This window comes from Saimiri boliviensis, chromosome 5 (assembly GCF_048565385.1).
Source record: "Saimiri boliviensis isolate mSaiBol1 chromosome 5, mSaiBol1.pri, whole genome shotgun sequence".
Lineage (NCBI taxonomy): Eukaryota > Metazoa > Chordata > Mammalia > Primates > Cebidae > Saimiri > Saimiri boliviensis.
In genome coordinates, this window is record NC_133453.1 from 77,413,762 (window position 1) to 77,438,644 (window position 24,883).

At 37.2% G+C, this 24,883-nt stretch overlaps 1 protein-coding gene across 3 annotated transcripts in view; it reads left to right on the forward strand.

The window, feature by feature from the left end:
• The window catches only part of FAP (fibroblast activation protein alpha), a 70,848-nt gene that overhangs the window by 41,007 nt on the left and 4,958 nt on the right, over nucleotides 1-24,883 (forward strand). For all 3 annotated transcript variants that reach the window (XM_003921930.3, XM_010329609.3, XM_010329620.3), the window contains 7 exons: nucleotides 314-367; nucleotides 2,079-2,203; nucleotides 6,183-6,230; nucleotides 11,116-11,214; nucleotides 11,688-11,757; nucleotides 12,486-12,680; nucleotides 17,378-17,432. In XM_003921930.3, coding sequence (XP_003921979.1) covers nucleotides 314-367; nucleotides 2,079-2,203; nucleotides 6,183-6,230; nucleotides 11,116-11,214; nucleotides 11,688-11,757; nucleotides 12,486-12,680; nucleotides 17,378-17,432 — 646 coding nt within the window. The remainder of the gene's footprint in view (nucleotides 1-313; nucleotides 368-2,078; nucleotides 2,204-6,182; nucleotides 6,231-11,115; nucleotides 11,215-11,687; nucleotides 11,758-12,485; nucleotides 12,681-17,377; nucleotides 17,433-24,883) is intronic.

Consider the following 24,883-nt stretch of genomic DNA (forward strand, 5'->3'; position numbering starts at 1 on the left):
AAGTGTTCTTAATCATGGAAAAGACAAGGTGCAATATTAAACAAATTTCTTAGTTTATTTTGCATGTCTCATAATGAATCAGAATATAATATACCTGTAATAAAAACAGTATTCAGCATAATTTGATCTTCTGCTGATGATTTGGAAGTCAGAATAAATACCCAAAGTTTAGTTATAAATGGCAGTTATTTGTGTACCTAAGCATCAATTAACAAATAGTTTAATTAGATGAATGCTTATCTGTTAATATATTAGTAACAATTATATTATCACTTATTTATCAATACTTAATAATTTCTGAATATATTTTCAGGTTTTATTCTAGCAATGAATTTGAAGATTACCCTGGAAGAAGAAATATTTATAGGTAATTTATATCCATTCATTCTGATATTTCTATATATTTATATTTTAATATTAAAAAGTCATCATCTCCAGGAGATGAAAAATATTTTTAAAGTGTGGGATGTAATAAAAATCATTTATGAATTGAGAGGAAACATTTAGAGAATGTTGTATACTACATCAGTATTAAAAACACACATGCTCAAAATGTTAGCCAATTCAAAATATTTGTTTTCAAAAGGGAAAAACAAGGAATTCTAATGCTCATCTAAATGCTAAATACTATTTTGGTACTAAACACTTTACATATAGAGGTAATTGAGGACATTTCTTTATTGAACACACATTTATTGAATACCTAGTATGAACCAGGCATTGTTTTTATTCTTATGATATGTGATTTCCTTTACTGTGGCTCACTTTGGCATAACTCATCTCCGTTCCTATATTAGGGTTTAAGTTTAGTCCAGTTGTCACCTTGATGATTGAAATGGTGCCCTTGACAGCCCTTTCTGGATGTGGAAAGAAAAACAATAGTTACTACTTGCTGATTGCCTATTATATGCCAGGCACCTTTTAATCTGACTTACCTATGTAACTTCATTTAATTCCTACAGCACTAGGAGGCAGGCAATGCTGTTGAAGCAAGGATTTGTACCTGGGCATGCTGATCTCTGAGCCCTTGCGCTTAACTATCTCCCTAGTGTCTCCAAGGTCACACCCAAATGAGGTCATATGCCAGCATACTAACCCTAACAGAGGAAATGCGAAATGAGAAAATAAGAAATTTTCCCTCTGTCATATTTCTTCGTTCCCTCCTGGATCGTGATCTTACTTTATGTGTTAAGAGGAGTCACTCTCTGGGTCCAGCAATGTCTGTGGCTTGGCCACCCTCTGCCATGCCCAAGGCAAAGTCAGGGACAACAGCAAAAGAAACTCAGAGGTGGCACAAGAAACCCTGGCAGCTACCATGAGGTCCTGACCTGCCCAGACCCTGGCATGACATCATCTAAACTCCTCCACATGGAATTCTGATTCTGAGGGTGTGGGGTAAGGTCCCTGAGTCTGTGTATTAAAGCCAATCAATCACCCTGTTCAGAAACCACACAGATGGCTCTGCAGGGTGAATGTGGGGCCAATGTGGGCCATGCAGATTGGCTTGTATAGACTGTGTGGAGGGGGCATTCCCAGTCTGAGCTTCCATGAGCCCAAATTTCCTGCTGAAAGGAATGAAGGCACAGAAGGCACTTAGAACTGTGATTTCTTGTTTCCAATTCTTATTATTAATCTCCCCTTCCTGATGTATAGTAAGAACAGGGACTCTTTCTTGGTAGCACTGCCAGATTTTCCTTGTATGTTTTGCCATGGGGTGGGAAAAGAGAGATAAGAAGATGAAGAACTATGCATTCCCAAGCACTTTGTGAAGAGTAAGACTTGAATAGTTATGGAAAGTGACTACCTCACTACCATTTGAGGTGTTAGATATTTCTCCCACTCCAGGGAAACCACATAGGGCTTCTTCCTCAAGGTTTGTGCCTATTAAGGCAAAGATGGATCAAAAATCAAGCTACATCAAAATACTGTAATTCCCCTTTACTTTAAATGATATTGGCAACAGAAAAATAGAGTGGGTTTGATGTCAATATGTAAATTAGTCACTTTACATGGAGTAGTACATTTTGATAAATACAATCTCAAAATTTCAGCTTAGTTTTATTTTCATTTCCCTCTAGAATTAGCATTGGAAGCTATCCTCCAAGCAAGAAGTGTGTTACTTGCCATCTAAGGAAAGAAAGGTGCCAATATTACACAGCAAGTTTCAGCGACTACGCCAAGTACTATGCACTTATCTGCTATGGTAGGTAATGGACCTCACGTAAGCGTGTCATCCCCATGGCCACTGTTGTCATCTTCATCACCTCTATCTGATCAATTCTTAGCTACAGTTAATGAGCACCTGTTATATGTAACAATCTTATCTTGTGCTCAGGGAAAATAATGAAGGGAGGATAGGAAGGTATTATTATCTTCACTTTTTTGCAGCTGGGGAAACAGAGCTTGGGGGAACAGAGTAATGGGACAAATGTCCACACTGCTGCTAAGCACCAGCCAGGATTAAAGCAAGGGTCTGTTGCCTCTAAGTCCCATGCTCTTAACCACCACGTTCTGCAGCACTAAGACTGCATGCACAGGCAACCTACCAGCTAGCCTTGGCAGGATTTGAGCAACAGCAGAAAAACAAGTGTTCTCTGATAAAATGGTGGCTGGACTTTCGGCCCCATTTGCCCAGATAAATGTCAAACCTTCACAGCCAGGGGAATGAACAATGGCTTAGAAACCTGAGATCCCCACCTCAGAGGTCAGTCATTCCTTAAACTGCAGTTTCAATGGGGATAGAAAATGAACTTTTGTCACTCAGTTTGTCCTTTCTAAACATGGAAAACATGGTTAGCAATGGATTCAAATATAAAAACCCATAGGTAATAAAACACACAAAACATTTCCTGATTGTTTAGGACATATGTACATTTAATGAATAATTTCTACCCACATAATTTTATTTTATGCACAACCTTTTATCTATATCTTGGGCATGTGGCAAACAATAAAACCGGTTAGGTTAAGAGGCCAATATAGATCAGTGAAATATATTGGTGTCTAAGTAGTCATTATGGGGACTTGGGAATCTCTAATTCTCCAATCTCTGTCACTTCCCCCCAGCTTATTCCTGTTTTGGGGCTGGGAGATAGAGTACTTGGAAAAGGTATTACAAAATGTATGGTACCCTCCTATTTTGGTATCATCTCCCCTGGTAGGGGTATGTGGCTTAAAAAGAACAAACGGAATCTTTGACTACTTGATATCCCTGCTCAGTTGCAGAGGGCCTGAAGATCCCATAAAGGAAACCAGAATAAAGGCCACCCTAAGATGCCACTTCCCTCAGTCCAGCCACCTGGCCCCTGAACCTGAGCTGCAGCTCCTTTGATTATGTGGACATGAATAAGCATTTTAACCCAAATGCTCTCTTCAAGATAGCACAAAGATGTCAGTTTGAAATAACACTTTCATAAAATGTTTGGTCAGTGGCATCTTTGAAATGTCAAGAGATTGTTGTTCATGACCATATGTGCTGATTGTGGTTACTGGCATTTAAAGGTATACATTAAATGTCCCTCTCAAGTTATATGCAACATTTTTCAACCCAAGCTATGTATTTACGCAACATAGATTGAAAGCTTACATGCCAGGCACATAGTATCATTGAGCTAACCATACTGAGTCATCTGTTTATCTTTTTCTCCTGAAAGGCAAGGGCTTCTTTTCATCTTTGTATTCCTAAGACCAAGAAGAATGTCTAATACATAATAGACATTCAATATTTGTGGAATTAACATAGATATGAGGTAATATCAAAGCATTGCTGTCCCTTGCAAAGTCTACCAAAAAAACTGGTTTTATACTGATGTATTTGCTGATGAATGCATCAGTGACACTACATTTACATTCATGTATTTATATATGTATACATTCTGCATTTGTATAATGCTTTAATGTTTTGGGAAGGCATCATCCCACATTTTATATTGTCTTCCTAATATCTACTTGAGCCTATGTGCCCACTGAAGAGATGAAGAATAAAAGCCTAAGCTCTCATCAAAAGTTGGTGGAAGAGTCCTTTCTAGAACTTGAATCGCCTGACTTTTCCACCACTCACTCTTCCTCGGCAGTATGGTAATTTCCCATTTAGCAAAAAATATACTGTGTGGGAAGCATCACATCGTCTGGTGTTTTTGAAGCTCCAGTAAAATGAGTCACTGCGCCATCATAGGAAAAACCTTGAAATCTTTCCCTTCAGGACTAAGAGTAAAGCCTCATTATGTAACTTCAAACTCTCCCGAGGGATGGTGAGTAAGTCCCAGATGACAGGATTAAAACAGGTAAAATCATATCGATGATCGGAACAAAAGCATACAAGGTAGGTTTCTTAAGGACTGACGTTTAGGCTGCTATGATCATACCCTCTGTCCAGTGTCAAATGCAGTCAGTCATTAATTTGTCTCATTTTTTAGACAAAAAAAGGAAAAAGATATGCAAGTTTTTGTTATTGAAGCTACGCACCCATGAAAATTCCACAAATTAGATACTAGTTGTTTAGTCTAGAAATTTAGATTCATGCTCACGTCTTTACATGCTGACAGAAAATGTAATATGTGTGTTTGTCCTTTTTCATAACTTTGATGCAAAACTGACCAAAATTAAAATCTCTGCAATAACATTCTATAAAATTCTGAGATTCCACACAGGAACCTTTGGGTCTTGAGGTCTAATAAAATACTATCCCTTTTTCTCATTTCCAAATTAGACTAGGATTCAGATGGGAAACCAAAATATTATCTTTATTATTTGTAAAGGCTAGTTGGAAAATGTGGTAAAGCTGTGTGGCTTTCCAATACCCTACATTGCACCCCAGAATTATACTTGCACAAATATGGGTACAACAGGGCAGCCACAATCTTCCCCCATGGGGCCTGGCACTGGCACAAATATAGCACTGAGGAACAGATCAAAAGCGTGTTCTCTGCAGGCAGAAAGATGCCAGAAGCAAAACAGAAGGAGCTACTCATACCCAAGTCTTCTCAGAACTCTACAAAAAATTCATTTTTCCTCTGCTTTGCATGGGCCAAGCATGCTATTCTAATGGGTTCCCTCCACACAGAAGACAGCATCCTCACCTGTATCTGAGGAGAGCAAATGAACATCTACCCCCAACCTCCACATTTGTTGCTTTTAATTTATTGAGTGCCTGAGGAAATTTACGCTTAAAAGGTATACTTCCAGACATTGTTTGATTCTGTACTTCAGGTAAGGAATAGTTAGTTTTTAATTATTTGCAGGTCTGGTTAAAATGGCCAGTCTCTGAATAGAGAAGCTGAATGCATGTTGGACTATGTAGTGGACACTGGTGTCCCAGCCAGATCCCTTCATCCCCATATTCAGGACTGACTCACTCATTTCTCCAGCTGCTGAGAGTACTAGTGGCTCATGACTCACAGCTGACCACCCCCCACTTCTACCTTCCCCCCACCACACACTGGAGTTTTCTCTTCTCCCAGACCACATCCAATGACTGCTCCATGCTAGAGGTTAAAGGCCAGCCTTGTTGCCCGACTGAAGACAACTCTACACGTCATCTAGGGGTCTTTATGTGACAGTGCTGACTTCCACCTTTCTTCCCTGCCCTATTCTTTCTCCCCTTCACCCACAAGTGTGGATCTCAGTACCACCCCCGAAAACTTCCTTCCAGAACTGCTTCCCAGGGACCTGCCATAGCATATTTTTAAAGGAAGTATATCCCATATAAACTTCTGCATGTATTATTGCATGGAAAAAATACTGGATTTTACCCATCCAAATAAACTGAATATTGAACCAGGAAGCCAGATTGAAGATACAATCTGGGTACTGGTGAAGGTTATTTGATAATAAAGACACAGCCAAAACTGGCCCAATACAGCATGACATCTTCCCAGAAGGCCATTTGTCACTGCAGCTTCTGGGGTGCATTTGTGTAATTAGATATTAACAATTCAGGATTCGTCTTGGAAAAGTGCACAGGCAAGGCTTCTCTCACAGCTGTTCTTTGAGTGGGTTTTGATCTCATGTATTGTTTAAATGTAACTTAAAAGTGATGTTTTCTTTTTATGGGGAAAAATAGCTGCAGAATTAAAAGATGTACTGGCACTTGACACTAATCATAAATACAATCAGCAGCCCATCTTGAAAACACAGTGTTATTTTAACACTAAGCCATGATTTTGTTTTCATCCTGCACACAGGTCCGGGCATCCCCATTTCTACCCTTCATGATGGACGCACTGACCAAGGTACTCTCTCTTGCATGCTATTTACCTTGTCTCAAAAAATCCTGAAATCTCTGTGATACTCCGCTAGAGAAAGCAGGACAGTTTTCCCACACCAAGGGTAACTGCAACGGAATCCTGTTATCACACAACTTATTATTGCACAGATTTGGATATTATTTGGGTCAAACCCAATCCTATGAAATTTAATAATTCTTTGCAGTGAGAACCTGGCATAACACAGATGAGTTATATCAGAGAGTTTAATTCTATCTTCTCCAATCAGCCTTATAAAAAGCACAGATTAGAATTGGGAAAAAACTTAGCACATTCAGTACGATCTTCCTTCCAAAATAGAATTCCTAAGATTTTTTTTGCTCAGGGGGTTGGGGGTAGGGGATTGTTTGTGTGTGTGTATGTGTGTGTGGTAACATCCCAAACCGGAAACAAATTCTACATGTAACTTCTTCATTTCGGAGCAGAGGGTGACTGGCATGCCAGCCTTTTTTGTTTTAACAGCTACATCACATTGTTGTCATGTATGAACGCCCTGAAATTTGGAGGCTTTTTCCATTTTCAACTGCTATCAAGGCAGTCCTCCTGAATCCTGTATTTGTGATACGGGTTCAAAATAATTCACATCTTAAAGACGACCGTTTTTGCTCTCAACAGAGTTGTCCAAGTGTCTAATTGTTCTGATACTCTTCCTGCTTGCTGTCTATTATATTTTGATTTACTATTAAGGAACATTATAGGGTGGAGTTGTTTGAGGCCAGGGACAATGAGGCAGATGCCACTTTCTTCAGCACTCGTGCCTGCGATTGTCCCTGGACAGCTTTGGTGACAAGTCAGGAGACTGCCTTGGGATTAGTTTGGCTGCAGGTCAATGGCTCATGTATAGGTGAAAATAACGAGAAAAAAAGTAGAGTTGATTCAGGAACTCTGGACAGGACGGGCATTGTAATTATGGGACTGTGAATTTAGTTTCATTTTAAGGATTTTTTTTAAAACTTTGTGTCTAATAAGGAAATACTTTTAAGAAAAACAGGTTTTATTTATTAATTTGACCACCTCAGTCAGCGAGATTGATTTTAAGTTGACAAGGATTTGTTTTAATAGAAATCACCATCAGTGTATAATTCTCATTTTATGATGACTGCAAAATAATAGCTAGCCTTTTTTTTCCATACCATAAATTTCTACTTTTTTGAGATCCTTATTAGATTCCTGGCAAATCTCTGTACTGATTTTGAAGCTCTATTACTTTACTCACTATTTACAAAATAGGTAGTGTTCGTGTCAACCTCAGATATGTCTGACGTAATTAAATAAGTGCTAACTGAAAAAAATAGAATTCAAATTATTTCAGAGCACAGTTCCACAACTTGCCTAATGTGAAATTATTCTCCTGTATTCATTATAAATACAGATTTGCAGGCCTTCCCCAAAGATTTTAGTATGGTACATCTTAAATTATGCTTGAAAATTTGTATTTTTCTCAGTAAATGTTCAGCTGCTGATTTGCAGCAGACGCTGCGTCTCTTATTTACATTGAATTTGGTGTCAGCAATCTCCATTCAACAAATATTTATGGAACTTCCACCACATTAAGCCACGCACTGTGCTAGGTCCTGGGTCTATCTATAAAATAAAGAGATACCAGGTTAGACAATGTCCTTGTCCTCAATGAGGTTATAAACGAGTGGGGAATATGAACATGGAAATGGGCAGTTACAGTACAGTGGGGTAAGTTCTAAGACAGGAGCGCTACAGAAAGCCTGGAAGCACACAGGAAGAGCAGCTCATCTGGGTTGAGGAGTTAGGAAATGTTTGCCAATGACAGCTACCACAAACCTGAAACTCATGAATATGACGTAGGTGTTGATGTTGTTTGGATAACTGGCTTGATATTAATGGTTTTTTTTAATTGAAATAGAGGACTCATTGTGGAGACCAGCCTTTGAGATGATGATGAATTTTGTTTTAAATGTTGAGTTTGAGAGGCTGATGGGATATCCAAATGGAGCTGCTCTGCAGTGACATCATTTTGGATCTGGATGCCAGAAGATCAGTTTGGACTGAGATAATGATGGAAGTTATTAGTTTATGGAGCACATGGTTACTAAGGCCTTGGAAGTGGATATGAGCAGAATGGACAAAACAAGAGTGGATAGAGTTAGTGGAGAGTGAGCCTACAACAAAACTGTATGGAACATCAACACTTGAGAAATGGAAGGAGACAAATGAGCCTGGAGAGGAGACCAAGAGGGAACAGAAGGAGCGGGATAAACTTGAGAGTATGGTATTGTGGAAAGCAGGGGAGGAGAAGAGCTCAAGGAGGAGGAAATAAGCAGCTGTGTCAGATGCTGCAGAGAGTGAAGGAAGACTTGCTCTAAATTAATGGACTCAGCAAGAGGGAGATTGACATTAGCTTGGTCTGAGCCATTTCAGTGGAGCAGTGGAGGTGGAAGCCAGATTAAAGCAAAATTAAGTCTGCATAAGTAAGTTTAAAAAGGCAGTATTTCCAGTCAGTCTGTGATGAGAAGAGGGGATTGGTGGGATGGAAGCTGTAAAAGATTCTTGTAGGTTTAATTCTGTTTTTGAAAGAGGATAAACATTTGAGTATGAGTAAATGTTGATAGAGAAAATCGGGAGAAAAAATGGATTGAAAACTTGGAGGAGGGAGGTTCCTAAGAAGTCGAGAGAGGATTCAGTTCAGAGAGAGATGAGGAGATTAATATCTTGTGATGGGATGGGAGAGAATAAAGAAATTGTTAGTATAGTTGGATGAAAGTTGGAACATAATGAAATGGTTTTATTTTCCCTGCAAAGAGGGGGAAGGTTATTTGAAAACAGCAAGTAATACTTGAACCAGATTCTGTGGGAATCCAGAAGAGCTGGAATTGACAGGGAGGGCCTAGTTAAAGTTAGTTGCTTTGGGCACAGAAAATGCTCATTAAAATTAACCAATTCATGACACGCCCCTATTAATCAGCCTTTCCATGGATTCTTTACATGATTTAATTAATGAACAATATGGGATAGTAAAACGATTCAAAAAGAAATCAAGTATAAGATCCATCATTCTGACAACTCAATTTTATCACGATGAAGTCTACAGATACATATGGAGCATATACCTCATGCCAGATACCAGGTAGTGTGTGTGCAGGGTACTGAGTATACAGTGATGCGTGAAAGAGTAAAAGGTATAGTTTGACCTGTACTCCCCTTGCTAGGTTATAGATTTTTAATGCACAGCCTTATTGAGAAGCCAGCTGCCACCTCTCTCCCTCCCCACAGCCCTGTGAGATAGTGTTTGTGCTCCAAGAGACGAAAAAATTGCCCACTCACTATCCATAAAAATGCAACTCTGAACCATAAAAGCATTTAGATTAAATTTGGCATTTTATTAAGTCATGTATCAGAAAAGTTCAACAGCTAACAACAGAATGGAGAAGGAGTCAAAGCCATAAGAACATGATAACACCCAGATATTGTCTCCCACTTTTAGTGCTTGTGGTAAAATAATACAAATAGTAATCAGTCAATCAATCAGCCACTCTGTGTGCTTGGTCTACACAGGAGTCTCTTTATCCATGGCAGCTCTACAGAATCCACGCAAGAATGAAGGGGTTGGCTCTACTGTACTTAGAATTATGTATTCATTTTACTTTTTTGGTTTTAATTTTTAAGGTGTCGTAAGTATCTCTTCCCTGATGGATTACCCAAAGTTAATGTGAAATTCATTATGTATCTTATACAAATCATACCCAAAACATCTATACTTGTGCTAAGATTAAATATAACATGTTGGAGCAAAATGCCATGAGTATATGAAAACTGAGAGTTACAAGAGAAGTGGTTTGGCAAATTTAGTATAGTTACAAGCACTCCTCCAGTTCCCTCTCTTCAGAGACCACTCTTTCAAGAAGGCATAAAAACAAGAAGTCCATGTACATTTTTTGCAGCAATAAACATATCTCACAAGTCATCCAGCCCCTCTTTTAAAAGATAAATCTAGAACTTCACATATTTGAAAGATTAACTTTTCTAGAGAAGATGCTGATGTCAATCTCAGGTTCAAAATAAAGTCTATAAAAAACCCTCTATTGCTAGAAACCTATTTGCATCTATTACCAATCTACAGATTCAGAAGATCAATGGATTTGTTCCTTTTCAAATATTAAGGTGTGAAATATAACTGTGTTCAAGCATAAATAGTAGTGTTTTTTTTTATTTTTAAAGGTTTAAGACAGAGAAAGAGCATATTGTGTGTGTATATATATTGTTGCCTTACTCAGATATATAGCTATCTTGAGAGAAAGCATTTGAAACAATAGCATACACAGTAATTCAATTTCAAAAAAAGGGAGGATATCCTATATTAATCAAGTACAACAGGAAAAGGATAAGAAAAAGACGTTTCAAAAATCACAGAAATAATATTCAGCTTTATACATTGAAAATTAAAAAAAAATTTGTAATTACACAATTAATTATTTTAAATTTGAAGACTTAGGAATCCAGATTGTATTTCCACTACATTTTTTTTAGTATATGACAAAAGAAATGTCACCTAATTAGGTCATGGCTTTAAACTTAAAAACAAAACAGTTTTAGATGGAAAAACCATGGTTAAATAAACATTGTTGCTCCTGTGATTTTGCTCAAAATATGTTTTGATGCCATTAGGATTAACTAGGGAGATAGCGATTAAAATGTGATGTCCTTCATAAGCTTGTATCTGCTCTAAAGCCTGGATTATAAATACATTTGTCAATATGAAACTTCTTATGCAAGCATTTCACAGTTTCGGTTTCACCCATATTGAAGTCAAAGGAATTTTAAGGAAAAAATTGTTCATGGAAATACTATTGATTAAAAATGAACATTTAACTTTTTTCAGAAATTAAAATCCTGGAAGAAAACAAGGAATTGGAAGATTCTCTGAAAAATATCCAGCTGCCTAAAGAGGAAATTAAGAAGCTTGAAGTAGATGAAATTAGTAAGATCTTTTAAAAACTTTTCATTTATAGATATGAAGCTGAGCTTTTAAAAAAGTGTAGGGTAAACATTAGAGTGCAAATTCTGTGATCTATTAATCTTACAGGATTTCGTTTAAAATAATCTAACTCTAACAATATTTAGTTTTACTAAATATCTTTAATATGTTTTTGAATATGGTTGATCTTATACCTTTTTAATAGCTTCCTGTCCACATTGACATTTTTTAAAAAGAACTTACCTAATTTTAATTTTAAAGTGTGTCTTTCTAGAACAAACAGTAATTCAATATTTCTAGTCATTTATACATTAAACACAAAAATTTAATGAAAGTTACTTTTAAATATATCCTCAATTCTTAACAATTCAGTAGTTGTAAATTGATTTTATGGTATATATTGTTATTAAAGACAATAAATGATGCTATGAGTACTGTGAAATATAGATTTTTCTCCTTTTTTTTTTCCCTCAAAGCTTTATGGTACAAGATGATTCTTCCTCCTGAATTTGACAGATCAAAGAAGTATCCCTTGCTAATTCAAGTGTATGTAATATTTTCTTTGGTGTAAAAACTATTTACTGAAAATATGTTAGATGAAATACGCATTTATGAAATAGAATGAACCATTCTCCTTGGTAACAGTTCCTATTGATGCTGTTTTTATATATTCCTCAACTAATCAGAGTAAATAAAATATGGCTATTTAAAATAGATTGAGGAAGTTTTGAGATTTTAGCTGGACTTGCTTGCATTTGCTGTGTCAAATTTCCTTTGTATGGCAATTTGCCGAATGTGTCAGAATACCTTTGAAATAGAGACATTGCAGCCAAAAAAATATTGTAAATCATCTTCACGTCTTATGTAATTGAGTTAGAAATGAAATAAAGGAATAGAATACATTTAGTGGAATCACACCCAAAATCAGTGCTGACCTACACACAATTTGCTTAAAACACCAAGCATTTTTTTTAGTATATCTTATGTCTGCTTTTAGCAAGTGGCAGGTGGCAGAAATGACGAAAAACCCACACATATTCCTTGAAATGCCAACCCTAGATGTATCCGTTTTGGGGAATAGGAGAGGCTGTGTCCCAAAACAACTTCCTTGTAGCAAACCTCTGGGAAAAGCCTGGACTCCTTTTGATTTTGAGCCAGTTCTAACGCCATTGTTATTTTATCACATAATTGTACTGGGAATTACTAGAAGCAATGCTTGGCAAGGATGGGAAATTTAGTTTTATAAAAGAATTAAATTTTTTTTTTTCCTTTAGGTATGGTGGTCCCTGCAGTCAGAGTGTAAGGTCTGTATTTGCTGTTAACTGGATATCTTATCTTGCAAGTAAGGAAGGGATGGTCATTGCCTTGGTGGATGGTCGAGGAACAGCTTTCCAAGGTGACAAATTTCTGTATGCAGTGTATCGAAAGCTGGGTGTTTATGAAGTTGAAGACCAGATTACAGCTGTCAGGTGAGCACCTTCTCATTCAAGCAGATGTCAACATTCAACAAAAGTCATACAATCACTATTGTGTTCCTGCATTCTTAATGACTTCATTCTTTTTTTTCTCTCTCTTTTTCTAACTTGGTCTAAAACTATCACTAATCTTAAAGGGGTATTTTTGCCAAATATGGAATAAAAGTATTTATGGAAGAGAGCTAATAAATATGTAGAAAAATGATTTCAAGTGCTAAATGACAACCTCTTTTGATGTGTTATCATTCATTCTAATATCTTTTAATTTAGTTACACTACTTAACAATTGATAGGAAAACCTTTAACTCTAATGATGATCTTCAGGAAAACAAATATCTGAATTTGTTCAAGCATTGTGGATTCTACCTCATAAGTTTAGAAACAGCTCCAGATTTTATTATCACTGCAGACTTTTAGATGTTAGGCATTCATTTGTGGTTAAACTAGCTATCAGTCAGCCATGGCAGCATAAAAGTGTTTGCCTATTTTCATTTGACAAATCTTAGTCATTTTACACAACAGAAATTATATTATGAAAACATTTAGGGGACAGACAGATTCATAATCTGATTTCTTCTTCACAACTATATTTTCAAACATGGTTTATGGTTCAATCATTTTTTTCTGAAACAGGACTATATAGGTATCAAAATTGTGACTTTTTAGAAACAGTGCAAATATTTCTTGCAATGTCTCTGCAGTTGTTGGGCTTCTGTTATTATGTCATGTGTAGGTGAAGCTAGAGAATAATAGTTCATAAATCTAAAAGGTAGACTAATTGCACTCTCTAGTCACGAATATATATGCATGTGCGGAGCTAAAGGTCAAACACTGTTTCACAGGCACACAGCAATTTGGAAATTTCTTTAGTATATTTTTTATCTCCTTAATGTCATTAACACTTAATTATTTCACAACAACATGCAGAACTAAGATTATATTTAACAGCCAGGAGCCAGGCCTAGACAACACTTTTCTATGTTTTTGTGTCTAATCAAAGCAGAAGAGATCAGACTCAGAAGTAATTATTTTTAAAAATATAAAGGTATCCATAGCTCATACATTTTCAAGTGTTTCTTTCATGCTATGAGCACACAAAAGGTTTAATAAAAAATAAAGTCTATCTGAGTACCGTATGATAAATTAGTAAGTAGGTTACTAATACTAAAATCTGTAGCTGTCACTCAATTTCTGGAAGCTCCCTCTTTCTTATGGATTTAGACTTTTGGCCTTTCAACTATTAACTTGTTTGAAGAAGATAGTTCATAGAAAAACCTCACTGAGATATCAGTTTCTCATATAAAGGCTGTCGTGTGTCTTAATGAGAATATTAACACAATTCTCAGAATTATAGCCTAATTCCATGAGGAACTTTTTCTAGCACCATGCCTCAAGTCTATTTGCATTTAAACCACACAATAAACATCAAGGACATGTAATCCTGGAACTATATGGAAACAGATGACAATTATGCCTCATTGGTAATTTAATTAGATCTTTTCCAAAGCTGAAAAAGCTAAAAAGTGGTTTCTTTTGGCATTGGTTAAAAAATCATTGTCTTCATCATCATCCTCATCAAAACCCACCAGTAACAACAAAATATATCATTATACTTTTATGCATTTGTTTACCACCACAAGTGTACAATTTGAACCTAAGAAGAAATACCTTCTCAATATTTTGCTTGGATGAAATGAAACATTAAACCTGAGCCATAATGTTCAACATACAGGACACAAAGACATAAATTCTAGCTTCTACTGATTTTCACAGTAATACTAGTTTGTCTTTGGCATTTAGAATTGAAGATGGACTAGAGATGGTAATCAGATACCTTTACTTACTCTGAGCCATTTTTAGGATGCAATTTGAAGAAAGTCTTCCTGCTGTAGGGAAAACATATGTTCACCCATTTACTCAGCCATTCAACAACATATCTAATATTAGTATTAATATATACTATTGCAGTACACCCTGTATAAAATTGTGCAATTTACAATCTCTGTTTTCAGTGTGCTTACAATCTGGTAAAAGTGAATAAGCCACCTACACTCTGAAGGGACAACATTGTTGCTAGATCAAACTCTTATTAAACACCCCAGAGAACATGGGCGCTGTGTGGTCCCATGCAAAACCCATAAACAACAGTAGTGATGACAGATGATGAGCTGGCCTTGGTTTTTGCTTGAAGTCATTCTTATGCAACAGTGAAAAGGAAACCTTATAATCCAATGCTTTGAGAAAACAAAAGCTAAACAGGATAGACTTAGAATGATAATCCTGGGAAATAATCAATATACCTCCTAAGGAAGTGTTTTAGGAATCAGACAACGAATACCTGACCTGGGGCATTGAGATCATAATACTTCTACTTAAATTTCCTCTCAGAGAATAAAATTTGTCCCCTGAATCTTTTATAAAATGCAATCTGGCTAAAAGCTTTTGACATACCAAAAGAAAATTGTATGTACGTATCTGGAAACAACAGTAATTACTACTCAAGGCCATCAAATAGATTTAAACAAAGCAAAGTAGGGAAAAAAAAGAAGTTATATCATCTTATAACTTTTGTCTATATGAAAGAAAATGCTTCAGAAGAGATGCTTGTGAAGCCACAAACATAAAGGAGACTGGGACCTGCTTTCTTAGGCTTCTCTCCAAATGGTACATATGTGAGACCCTTAAAACTTTGGTGGTTATAAGGGCAACTTTGCTCATTTGGAGTATATTTGGCATTTTTTATATTCCCACAACTTTAAAATTTTATATAACTGGAGGGTTAGTGGTGGGGAAGAATTATATGGGATGAAATAGTCTATCATGTTTTATAGATGGTATCAATAAGAATATTTCAAAAACAGGATAATAATTGATCACTAGGACCTTTGCTTCAGGCCATTTTTATGAGAGAAAAATTATAAAGTTCAATCCAGCCTCCAAAATTAGAAAAAACATCCTTTTTATTTATTACTGACATTTTGTTGATACAACCGCATTATCAACAGTATTTACAACCCTCTGGGAAACTCTTCAGAATTTGAAGGTGAATTTTATAGTGCCTCCTTGGTCTTGAAGTGCTGAGCTTATCTAGCTAACCTTTAACCTAGTCCTGCCACATTCAGTGTTAATGTTTCATTTCCATGTTAACTATTGCACTATCATTTCCTGTAAATGTCATCCTTTTAGAATAAACCTAGGAAGAGAGCTGTTAAGAGTTTCCTGTTCCCATGTATCACCTGTTATTTGCTTTTTACCCCAGATGTAAGGCAGTATGATTGCTAGCTTCTGGGAAATCATAAAATCACGATTGATTTTATGGCTTAGAACTGTCTTCAAGCACTAGTAGCAAGATTATTTTTTTAACAAGAAAGTGAACCTTCTCTTCCTTCATTTGGTTTTTGAAGTTTGTGCAAGAATTGCTCAAGTGCCACAATTTGCTGCACATTTTCTCTGCTATACCATGAGCAGCAACCACACAGGTAGCGACTTTCCATTTGCTACTGCATTGCTTCTCTGTAGACTCCTCAGTGTCCTTCAGAATCAGTGTCGGGTAAGCTGTGACTAACGGGGCCTCTTCCCATCTGTTTGTCCCGGGCATTTGCCCAACTCCTCTGTGCATCGGAAACGTGCATGTTGAATCAATGCAAGAGTGAAATGGTTGCTGTGAAATCCCTTTAAGAAACTACATTATTCAAGTAATGAAAATCACTCAGTTCTACTTCCAGAGAAGAACTGATGAGAAAGGTCATTAACAGTAATTGAATGGAACAAGAATGTGGTGCTTTTCTGGGACCGTGTGTCTCCCTACCGTCTCCTCCCCTCCCTGTTACTGTTGTATACAGTGGCTTCTGTAATGGCTGGTCCAGTTTGCTACATTCTACTCCGGCTTCTATTTCTCTGAAATTTTCTGTAGTTTTTATGAAACCAATCCCCAGATAAATCACAATTGCTCTGGAACACCAGCCCTCAGGGGAATATGATAGAACTTAACTTGAAACCTTCAATTTTGAGGGTTTCCCATGACTTTTTAAGGGTTGTCCTTCAGCATAGCCCCTTGCTCCTAAGGAAAAATTTATTTTCAAAATAGTTTTCAAGTGGATGCTCTTCTGCGATGGAGCTGAAAGGAATTATTTCCATATTTTAAAAGATACATGTAATTGCCCCATATATGATGAATTGAGGATGCCTAAGTAGAAAATGGAAGAGGGTTGTATATTTCTCTCAAATGTCACTCAAAGTAAAATGGTGATTATCATTAACAACTAAACAAACAAGGTGATAAGAAATTAATGCATTTAAAGCAGCAAGAACAAAGTCCTTCTTTCCACTAGCTGGGAATTTGGAAATTTGGTCCTGCTCAATGGTATTGCTACTTCCTGTGTTAGTATGAACTGGTATTTTGGCTTCTATGAGTCTCAGGTACCCTCCCACAATTAGGATACAAGGCCTTACAGCTCTGAGATTACCACTCAATAACTGTACAATAGAGTCTAAGAGGATCATTTTATCTCTTTGCAGAAAACATGATAATATTATTTTAATTATTTGTAAATGCAGCCTTATTATGCATGTGTTTAAACAAAGAAAATGCAGCATTTCTATTAAATTTTTGGATTAAGTATGCTTGTGTAATGAAGTAAATGTCATGTGTACACACTTAACATTCTAAAAATTTGTTTCTTTTACTTTAGAAAATTCATAGAAATGGGTTTCATTGATGAAAAAAGAATAGCCATATGGGGCTGGGTGAGTTGTTTTATGTTTTTTATGCCTGTTATTCAGTTCAGCAATCATCATTTTCTGAAGTGTTCGTTTAGAAGGTTTCTCATGAAATGTTAATGTTGCAACATAATTTAATCTGTCAATGGAAACAGTCAATTTGGATAATCTGGGCTTCAAAGTGGTGGTTTTAAGTGTTTGTTTCTTTTTTTCAATCTTTTCTTCCTTGTACAGTTAACTCATAATTGACATATTTTTACTTAAGCCTTTGTTACTAGATTATAGCATACCGAACTGAACCATATCCATCAGAGGTTTAAATTCCTTTGTTATTTTAGAGTTAAATATATAACTCTTATTTTGTATTTTTCTTTTACAAAAATCTGAGCTACAACTTGAAATCACAGGAACTTTCAGAATATAAATTCCTTCCTACCTAGCCTAGCAGTCATATCTTAGCTGTTTGATTTTGCTTCTTTTTATCTGGCAATCAAATTATTTTACTAGACGGAATGTTCGTTTGTCTAACTGGAGAGACGTACTATTTAGTTTCCTAATTATAGGTCATGGAGAAAACTTCTCACATTTGAGGAGCTGTGCATATTTTGAAAATACACATTTAAAGGAAGTGGCAAAACTTATCAGTTATGGACAATGAAGTCACTGGAAAGTTTAGAGAAATATTGGAAAGACTTTAGATTTGCCCATTATAAATTATGATAATTACCCTTCAAAGAAGATTTCCTGTTTCACTTTTTGGTCTGAATTTGTACATTTGCAAGTCAATTTGCAGCCATTTGTGCCTAGGTTGTTTTTCTTGGCTGTTTTCTCTGAGAGTGGCCTGCACCAGGAGAAGAAGGGAATGAAACCCAATATTGAAGGGAATCTGCAGGATTCAGCTCCACTCAGCTCAGTGTCCAGATGAAGAGCTGTTAGGAATTTGAAGAAAGTTGTTACTTCAAGCCATTTGGTCCTTCTTAAAACTATCAAATGTTAAATATCTAAACAGAATAAAATTCAAATGAGTAGAAATAAATGAAATATTTCTATAGTGAAATATTTCAGAGAATACCTTCCCTATCATCCATTTTTATAAAATTTCCTAAAACAAATCCTTGAAAGATTCTAATTTTAAGCTGAACATATACATATAATCATTAACATTTCTCTTAGAGTTGGACTTTGCTTTTGCTGCAGGCTTTGAAATAACCATAAAGTAGAACTTTTCATTTTATTTATAGCATTCTAGGTATTAGTTTGGTAGAAAACCATCTACGTGGGATGATTTTCTAAAAACCCACTCATCACCCAAAAATATATTCCTATCAGCCTGAAATTCTTCAATAATAGATTCACACCACATCTAGTTGGACAAATGCAACTGAAATAGTACATTAGAACCCCCACCCCTCAATTTCTTACTTTCCAACATAGTGGTAACTGTGAGGTCAGCTCTGAGAGCAAATTTGAGCAAAGAAACTAAGAAATGGGCTGCCACGTGATAAAGCATCTGAGCAGAAGGAACCGGTATATAGATAAAGACCTTAATACTATACTGGGTTTTTAAATCAGTTCTTCAGGTTTAACATATGTTTATGAATCCATCTGTCTAATCACTGACTTGTTCATTCTTTCATCCATATAGTACATTTTCTACAAGGTCTTGTACTAGATTCCTTAGGGGATGAAAAGATGAGTAAGTCATAGTCCTAGACCTCTTGTAGGGGAACAGACAACAAAATAAGCAATGGCTCAGCAATGTTCCAAGTGTTAAGAGAGACGCAACTTGCTGTGGAGTACAGGGGGACAAGAGTGGATAATTATGGCTGTGGAGCTAAGGGAGGATTCCAAAATAAGTTAGCATTTGAGATTGGTGAAGATAGCTGAGGAACGGAGCATTCCAGGCAGAGGGAAAACCACATTGCCCAAGACCTGAGTTAAAGAGCATGCTGCACACGGGGAAACCGAGCTGGCCAGGGATGCCTGAAACTTGAAAACTCTATAAAGTATCTTGAGGAAAGTATAGGAAATGAGTCTGAATAAGTAAGCATACAGATAATAGGCTTTCAGTTCACTTAAAGGGGAGGGGCTTTGTGCATGGCTGTGACATCTTCCTCTTCATTCTTCTGTGACTCTATGATCATTATACCCTTTCGTTTTGGTTTGTTTTGTTTTGTTTTTGACAGAATCTCTCTGTCCCCCAGGCTAGAGCGCAGTGGCGCAATCTCGGCTCACTGCAACCTCCACCTCCCAGGTTCAAGCAATTTTCCTGCCTCAGCCTCCCAAGTATTTGGGATTACAGGCACATGCCACGAAGCCCTGCAAATATTTCTTCTTTTGTTTTCAAGACAGGGTTTTGCCATGTTGCCCAGGCTGGTCTCAAACTCCTAGGCTCAAGCAATCCACCCACCTCGGCCTCTCAAAGTACTGGATTACAGGCATAAGCTACCATACCAGGCCTTCATTTATTATTTAAATATTGGTGTTTTTCTGGGTCTGGAGCTCGCCTTACCCTCATTAGTCTTCCTTTCCTTCGGCAACCCCTTGTGGCGTCAAAGATGGTGATGACTTCCAGATCCCTGCCACCAGCACACGCTTCTGTGCTCCGTGTTTCAAATGCCTTTTAGTCATCTCTCCCACATCTCACGTGGGCCTCAAACTTAACTTCCACCTAAGGTAAACTTGTTAAAGTCTATACTAAAACGAGACTTAATCTTCATTAAGAGTTCTCCACACACTTATTCACCCTAATTAGAAAGCTGAGAGCTGTTTTCAACCTCCCCTGTCCCTGATTTCAAAATTCCATTGATTAGTAAGTTCTGTCAATTCTACCTTTAAACCTCAAAGTCTGTTCTCATCATCGCTACTGACACTGCCTTAGTTTGAGTTTCTTCGTTTATAATTTAAGTCAGATATTCTCAAACGTTAGTTTCCACAACATCACCTGGAGAGTTTGTTAAGACACCAGAGATTCTGAGTCTGTGCTTTTGGGGTGGGGCCCAAGAGTCTTCATTTCCAACAAGACCACAGGTAATGCTGATGATTGGATCCATGGAGGACAGGTTGGGTGGCATCTTTTAACTATTCTAATTGCTTCTTAACTATCCTCCTGCTTTGGTCTCACAAGGGCCAATGTGGTTAACGAAGTTATCATTCCAAAACAATTTTTACTGTGTGGCTTTTCTGCTTGTGTATTTTATAGGACTCTGCATTGCCTGCAACATAAAGCCCAGACACCTTTCTTGGCATGCAAAGCCCTTGGCAATCTGACTCCAGCTTAGTTTTCCACTCTCATTTCTTGCCACTTCTCCCTGTGCCTTGAGCAATTTAAATTATATCCATGCCTCCTTGTTCCCATGTTTTGTACATGTTTCTCACATCTTCGACGTCCATTCTCTTCTTCCATTTCCCACCTCTTCCTCACTTTCAAATGGATAACTCACACTTGCTCTTTAAGAGTCAACACAGATATTATTTTCTTTGTTCTCCAGTAGCTCTTTGTATTTCTCTTACAGTAATTATCATGTTTTATCTTCATCTGTCTAGTTAGTTTCTACCATAAGAATGTAGGTTCATCAAAGGAATGGACTGTGTCTCATTTTAGCTTTGTTTCTGAGCACAAAGCTAGAATTGTGTTTGTTTAGCACAATGCTTGGCCACATCAAGCATCTATGATGTTGTTTAAACTGACTTTAATCCTATAAATCAATGTCTCCCCTCAAATGTGTCCCACTAGTACCAGGAAAATGTTATATGGTCTAATAATTTGGCAAATCACAAATTCTATGTAATGGTGAATATAGGCTCTACAAAGACTGGTAAAGAAAACTGTCAAGTTTTGTTTAACACAGTATTACCAAAAAGTATTCGATTCCCCAATTCCTTATTCCTCCACCGTCCCAGAACACAAATTGACAATGTTTTCTATGGAGACCCCTTTGTAAGTTGCTTTTGAAGTCAGCAGGGCATGGTTTTGGTGTCTTACAAAGATAATCTTGGCTGCAAAGTGGAGGATAATCTGACATGTGGGGAGAGGATGGGACAAGGGGCTAGGAGAGCAGTAATACTGGGAATGGATATAAAAGGCCTGAATTTAGGCAGGGAAGTGGCAGTTAAAAGATGTCATAGCTCTGTATGCTCTTATACAATGTAATAAACAGGGACCTCTGGCAAATTGGGGATGGAAAAGAGAAAGATGTTGAAAATTACCATGAGGGTTACTTAGCTCTTATTGTGTTTCATATTAGGGAAAAATATATGTGTTTCCATGAAGTCTTAGTATAGTGGTTGGGGAAATACATCATACCCAAACAGACAAAATTTTTTGGAGTCAGTTGGTCAATAATCTCCAAATCCCACATTACCCTCCATTATTGAGCTCAAGAAATGAAGAAGAAACCCTTTTGTCTTCTCCTTTCATTTTCTGGCTCACAAAAAACAAAGCCCACTAACCCTGGTTTTAGTTACTTGATAAATATTCACTACATACCCACCACAGTGCCTAAGAAGTATTTGTTTATAACAGTGGTTGTTAACCAGGGTGATTTTGCTCCTTGGGACATTTGACAATGTCTGGAGGCATTTTTAATTGTCACACTAGGGGAGTGCTACTGGCATCAAGTGGGTAGGGGCCAGGGATGCTGTTAAACATCCCATAATACACAGGGCAACCCCCATAACAAAGAATTATCCATCCTCAACTGTCAATAGTGTCAGAGTTGCAAAACCCTGATATGAAAAGAAAACTCAACACAATTATTCTGACAATTGAAGAGCAGCGAGGGTTTTGCCTAAATTATTAGAATAACAGCCTCATTTCTGGGCTTCGCTTTGTTAATATAGGCCTAGCCAGGTGGTGTTGAATAAGCATTAGTTCATGATTTAATCTTAGTTCCTTTCTCTCCCAGTGACTAATTATAAGTAATTTGAATTGCTATGTGTGATCAACGATGTAAAAGTAGGACAAATGCACCTCTAATGAGACTATATTAGACTCTAAACTTATAGTTTCCCCAAAAGAGGTTGGCCTAAGTATAGGGATACAGAGGAAGGGGCACGGGTTACTGAGTCAAGTATCCTGGGTTTGAGTCCCAACTCTGCTGCTTACTGACTCCATAGTCACTATAAGTTTACTCTGAGCCTCAGTTTCCTCATTGTGAAATGCAGCAATAATTTCCTCACCGAGACACTGTGAGGATTAGATGAAGTAGTAGCAAAGTCACATATTCAGCAAATATTTATTCCATTCCTATGTCTCAGGCCTTATTTTCAGTGATAGGCATACATTCATTGACAAGACAGACAAAAATATCTACACTTACAGAGCTGGGAATGGTTGGGGAGGACAACAATAAACAAGATAAATTAGTAAAATATAGAGAGTGTTAAATGACGTTAAGCACTGTGGGAAAAGACAAAACAAAAAGAGGAATGGTGCAGGTTGGTATGATTTTAAATCAGAACGGCAAAGAGGGCTCATTTGAGGTGACATTTGAAGAGGGGAGGAAGTGAAGCATGACAATGTCTGCAGAAAGAGCATTCCAGGCAGAAGGTCACAGCATTTGCAAACGTCCTGAGGCCAGATCATGCTTGCAGAGTTCAAAGAACATCAAGAAAGCCAGTGAGCAAGGGGAAGAGAAAGGAAGGGAAGAAATGAGGTGGGAGAAGGCAGACAGATTGTGTGACACCACAAAGGCCATTGCAGTAACCCTGACCACATAAATGTTAGCTAGTTATTATTATTGCCTATAGGTAAAATGTTTCAGTGTGCATTATGCCTCAAGTAAGAGTGTTTCGTAAACCCTCCTTCAAAATCCTGTGCCCTTCTAAGAATGTTTTTAAAGATATCCTTCATTTAAACAAAATGGCAAGGCGTCTAAGTGCAAAGGACAAAATTCCAGAATTCTCATGGCCAATCTGCTCTGTGGGTTCTTTTCTTGCAACAGCCACCCACTCTGCCTGGGAGCCCCACTCATGGAGGGGGGGCAGGAAAAAGTCAACTCGGGTTTTCTCTTTCCCCCCCTTCATTTCTACAATAGGAATAGCTTTTCCAAGCTGCCCGAGAATTTAAAGTACACCTTCTTTTGTTGTGCTGCTGATACCATTGCTGTTGCTCTTACAAATTCCCACAGAAAATTTGTATTCATTCTGAAAACAGGAAAATTTTATTTAAATACAGCACTATCACCTAATCACTGAATAGATACAGATTAATAATTCCTGAGATTTTCAACAGAAATGTTCAAAAACCTTTTCACGATATACAAAGTCTTTTAATCTCAAGTCTCACTTTATTTCCTGCTCTGGGGTATAGGAAAGGAGAAGCAGGACCCGGTATTTTTATTTGAGGTAAACACACTTTGCCGATAAAACCATAAACGTTAACTTTTTTTCTAAAGGTCTCAGGGTTACTCTCTTCTCACTTGAACTTGAAATTAAGAAGGAAGGAAAGCCCTTCCATTTCAGCAGAAGTTGCTGCAAACCTGCTAATCAAAACAAGTCATTTTTTAAAATTATAAGTGAAAGTTTAAACCAGACAGAGAATTTTCACTTGCAAGAAGGATTTTCAAACCCCAAGTGTATCTTCTGTTTTTAAAATATACTTTTCCCCTATTAAAACATGGTTCAGTTCTCTTCCAAGTATAACAGAGAGTCCATGGTACAATCAGAACCCCCTCTTTTATTCTGTGTTTTGTAGCTAAAGGTCTTCAATAAAATTCCCCAAGGCTAGAAATATAAAACCGTAAATTAGTTTGAGAATTCTTCATTTAACTGTTAGATTCAGCAAGATTGTTTAGCTGATTCTCCCATTCCATGAGTTTCCCGAATTAAAAATAGACCCCTGCCACTGACCTATTACCAGCACCATGTCTGTCTACATTCTCTCTCTCTCTCTCTCTCTCTCTCTCTCTCTCTCTCTATCTATCTATCTCTATCTCTATCTCTCTGTCTCACTCATTCTCCCTCTCTAAAGAGTGACTTTCTCTGGAAAGAAGATATGATCTGTCCTGGTCTGAGGGAAGTGACTCCCAGAAATCTATGGTCATAGGTCCTTAAAACAAGGTATGGCTTTAGTTGGAGAGTCACGCTGTCCCCTTATGATTTTTAGAGACGTTCTTGCATCAGGGCAAGAATAAACACTGAGAATCACTTCCTAATCTAGTGCACACATTTTTTTTGGTCCATGTCCCAGACAACTGCTTAGTCCACGTTCCCAGGAGAAGCACCTCTCTTACAGCGTGTTTGTACAGACCAAATTTGCTTCTCACGAGGCAATGCAACCTTATTTGGATGCCCTGTTCATTTCTTCATATTTAAGAAAAGGTTCAAATTTCCAAGTGACATAGGCAGAGAGATCTCTTTCTGTTAACAGGATCCCATTTCAGAATCACCTCTTTATTCCTTGGAGAAGGAAATCTATGAGAGCTAAACCTACTCCTGACTCTGAAATTTGCGTCCTGTTTTGTATTTATTTTCTT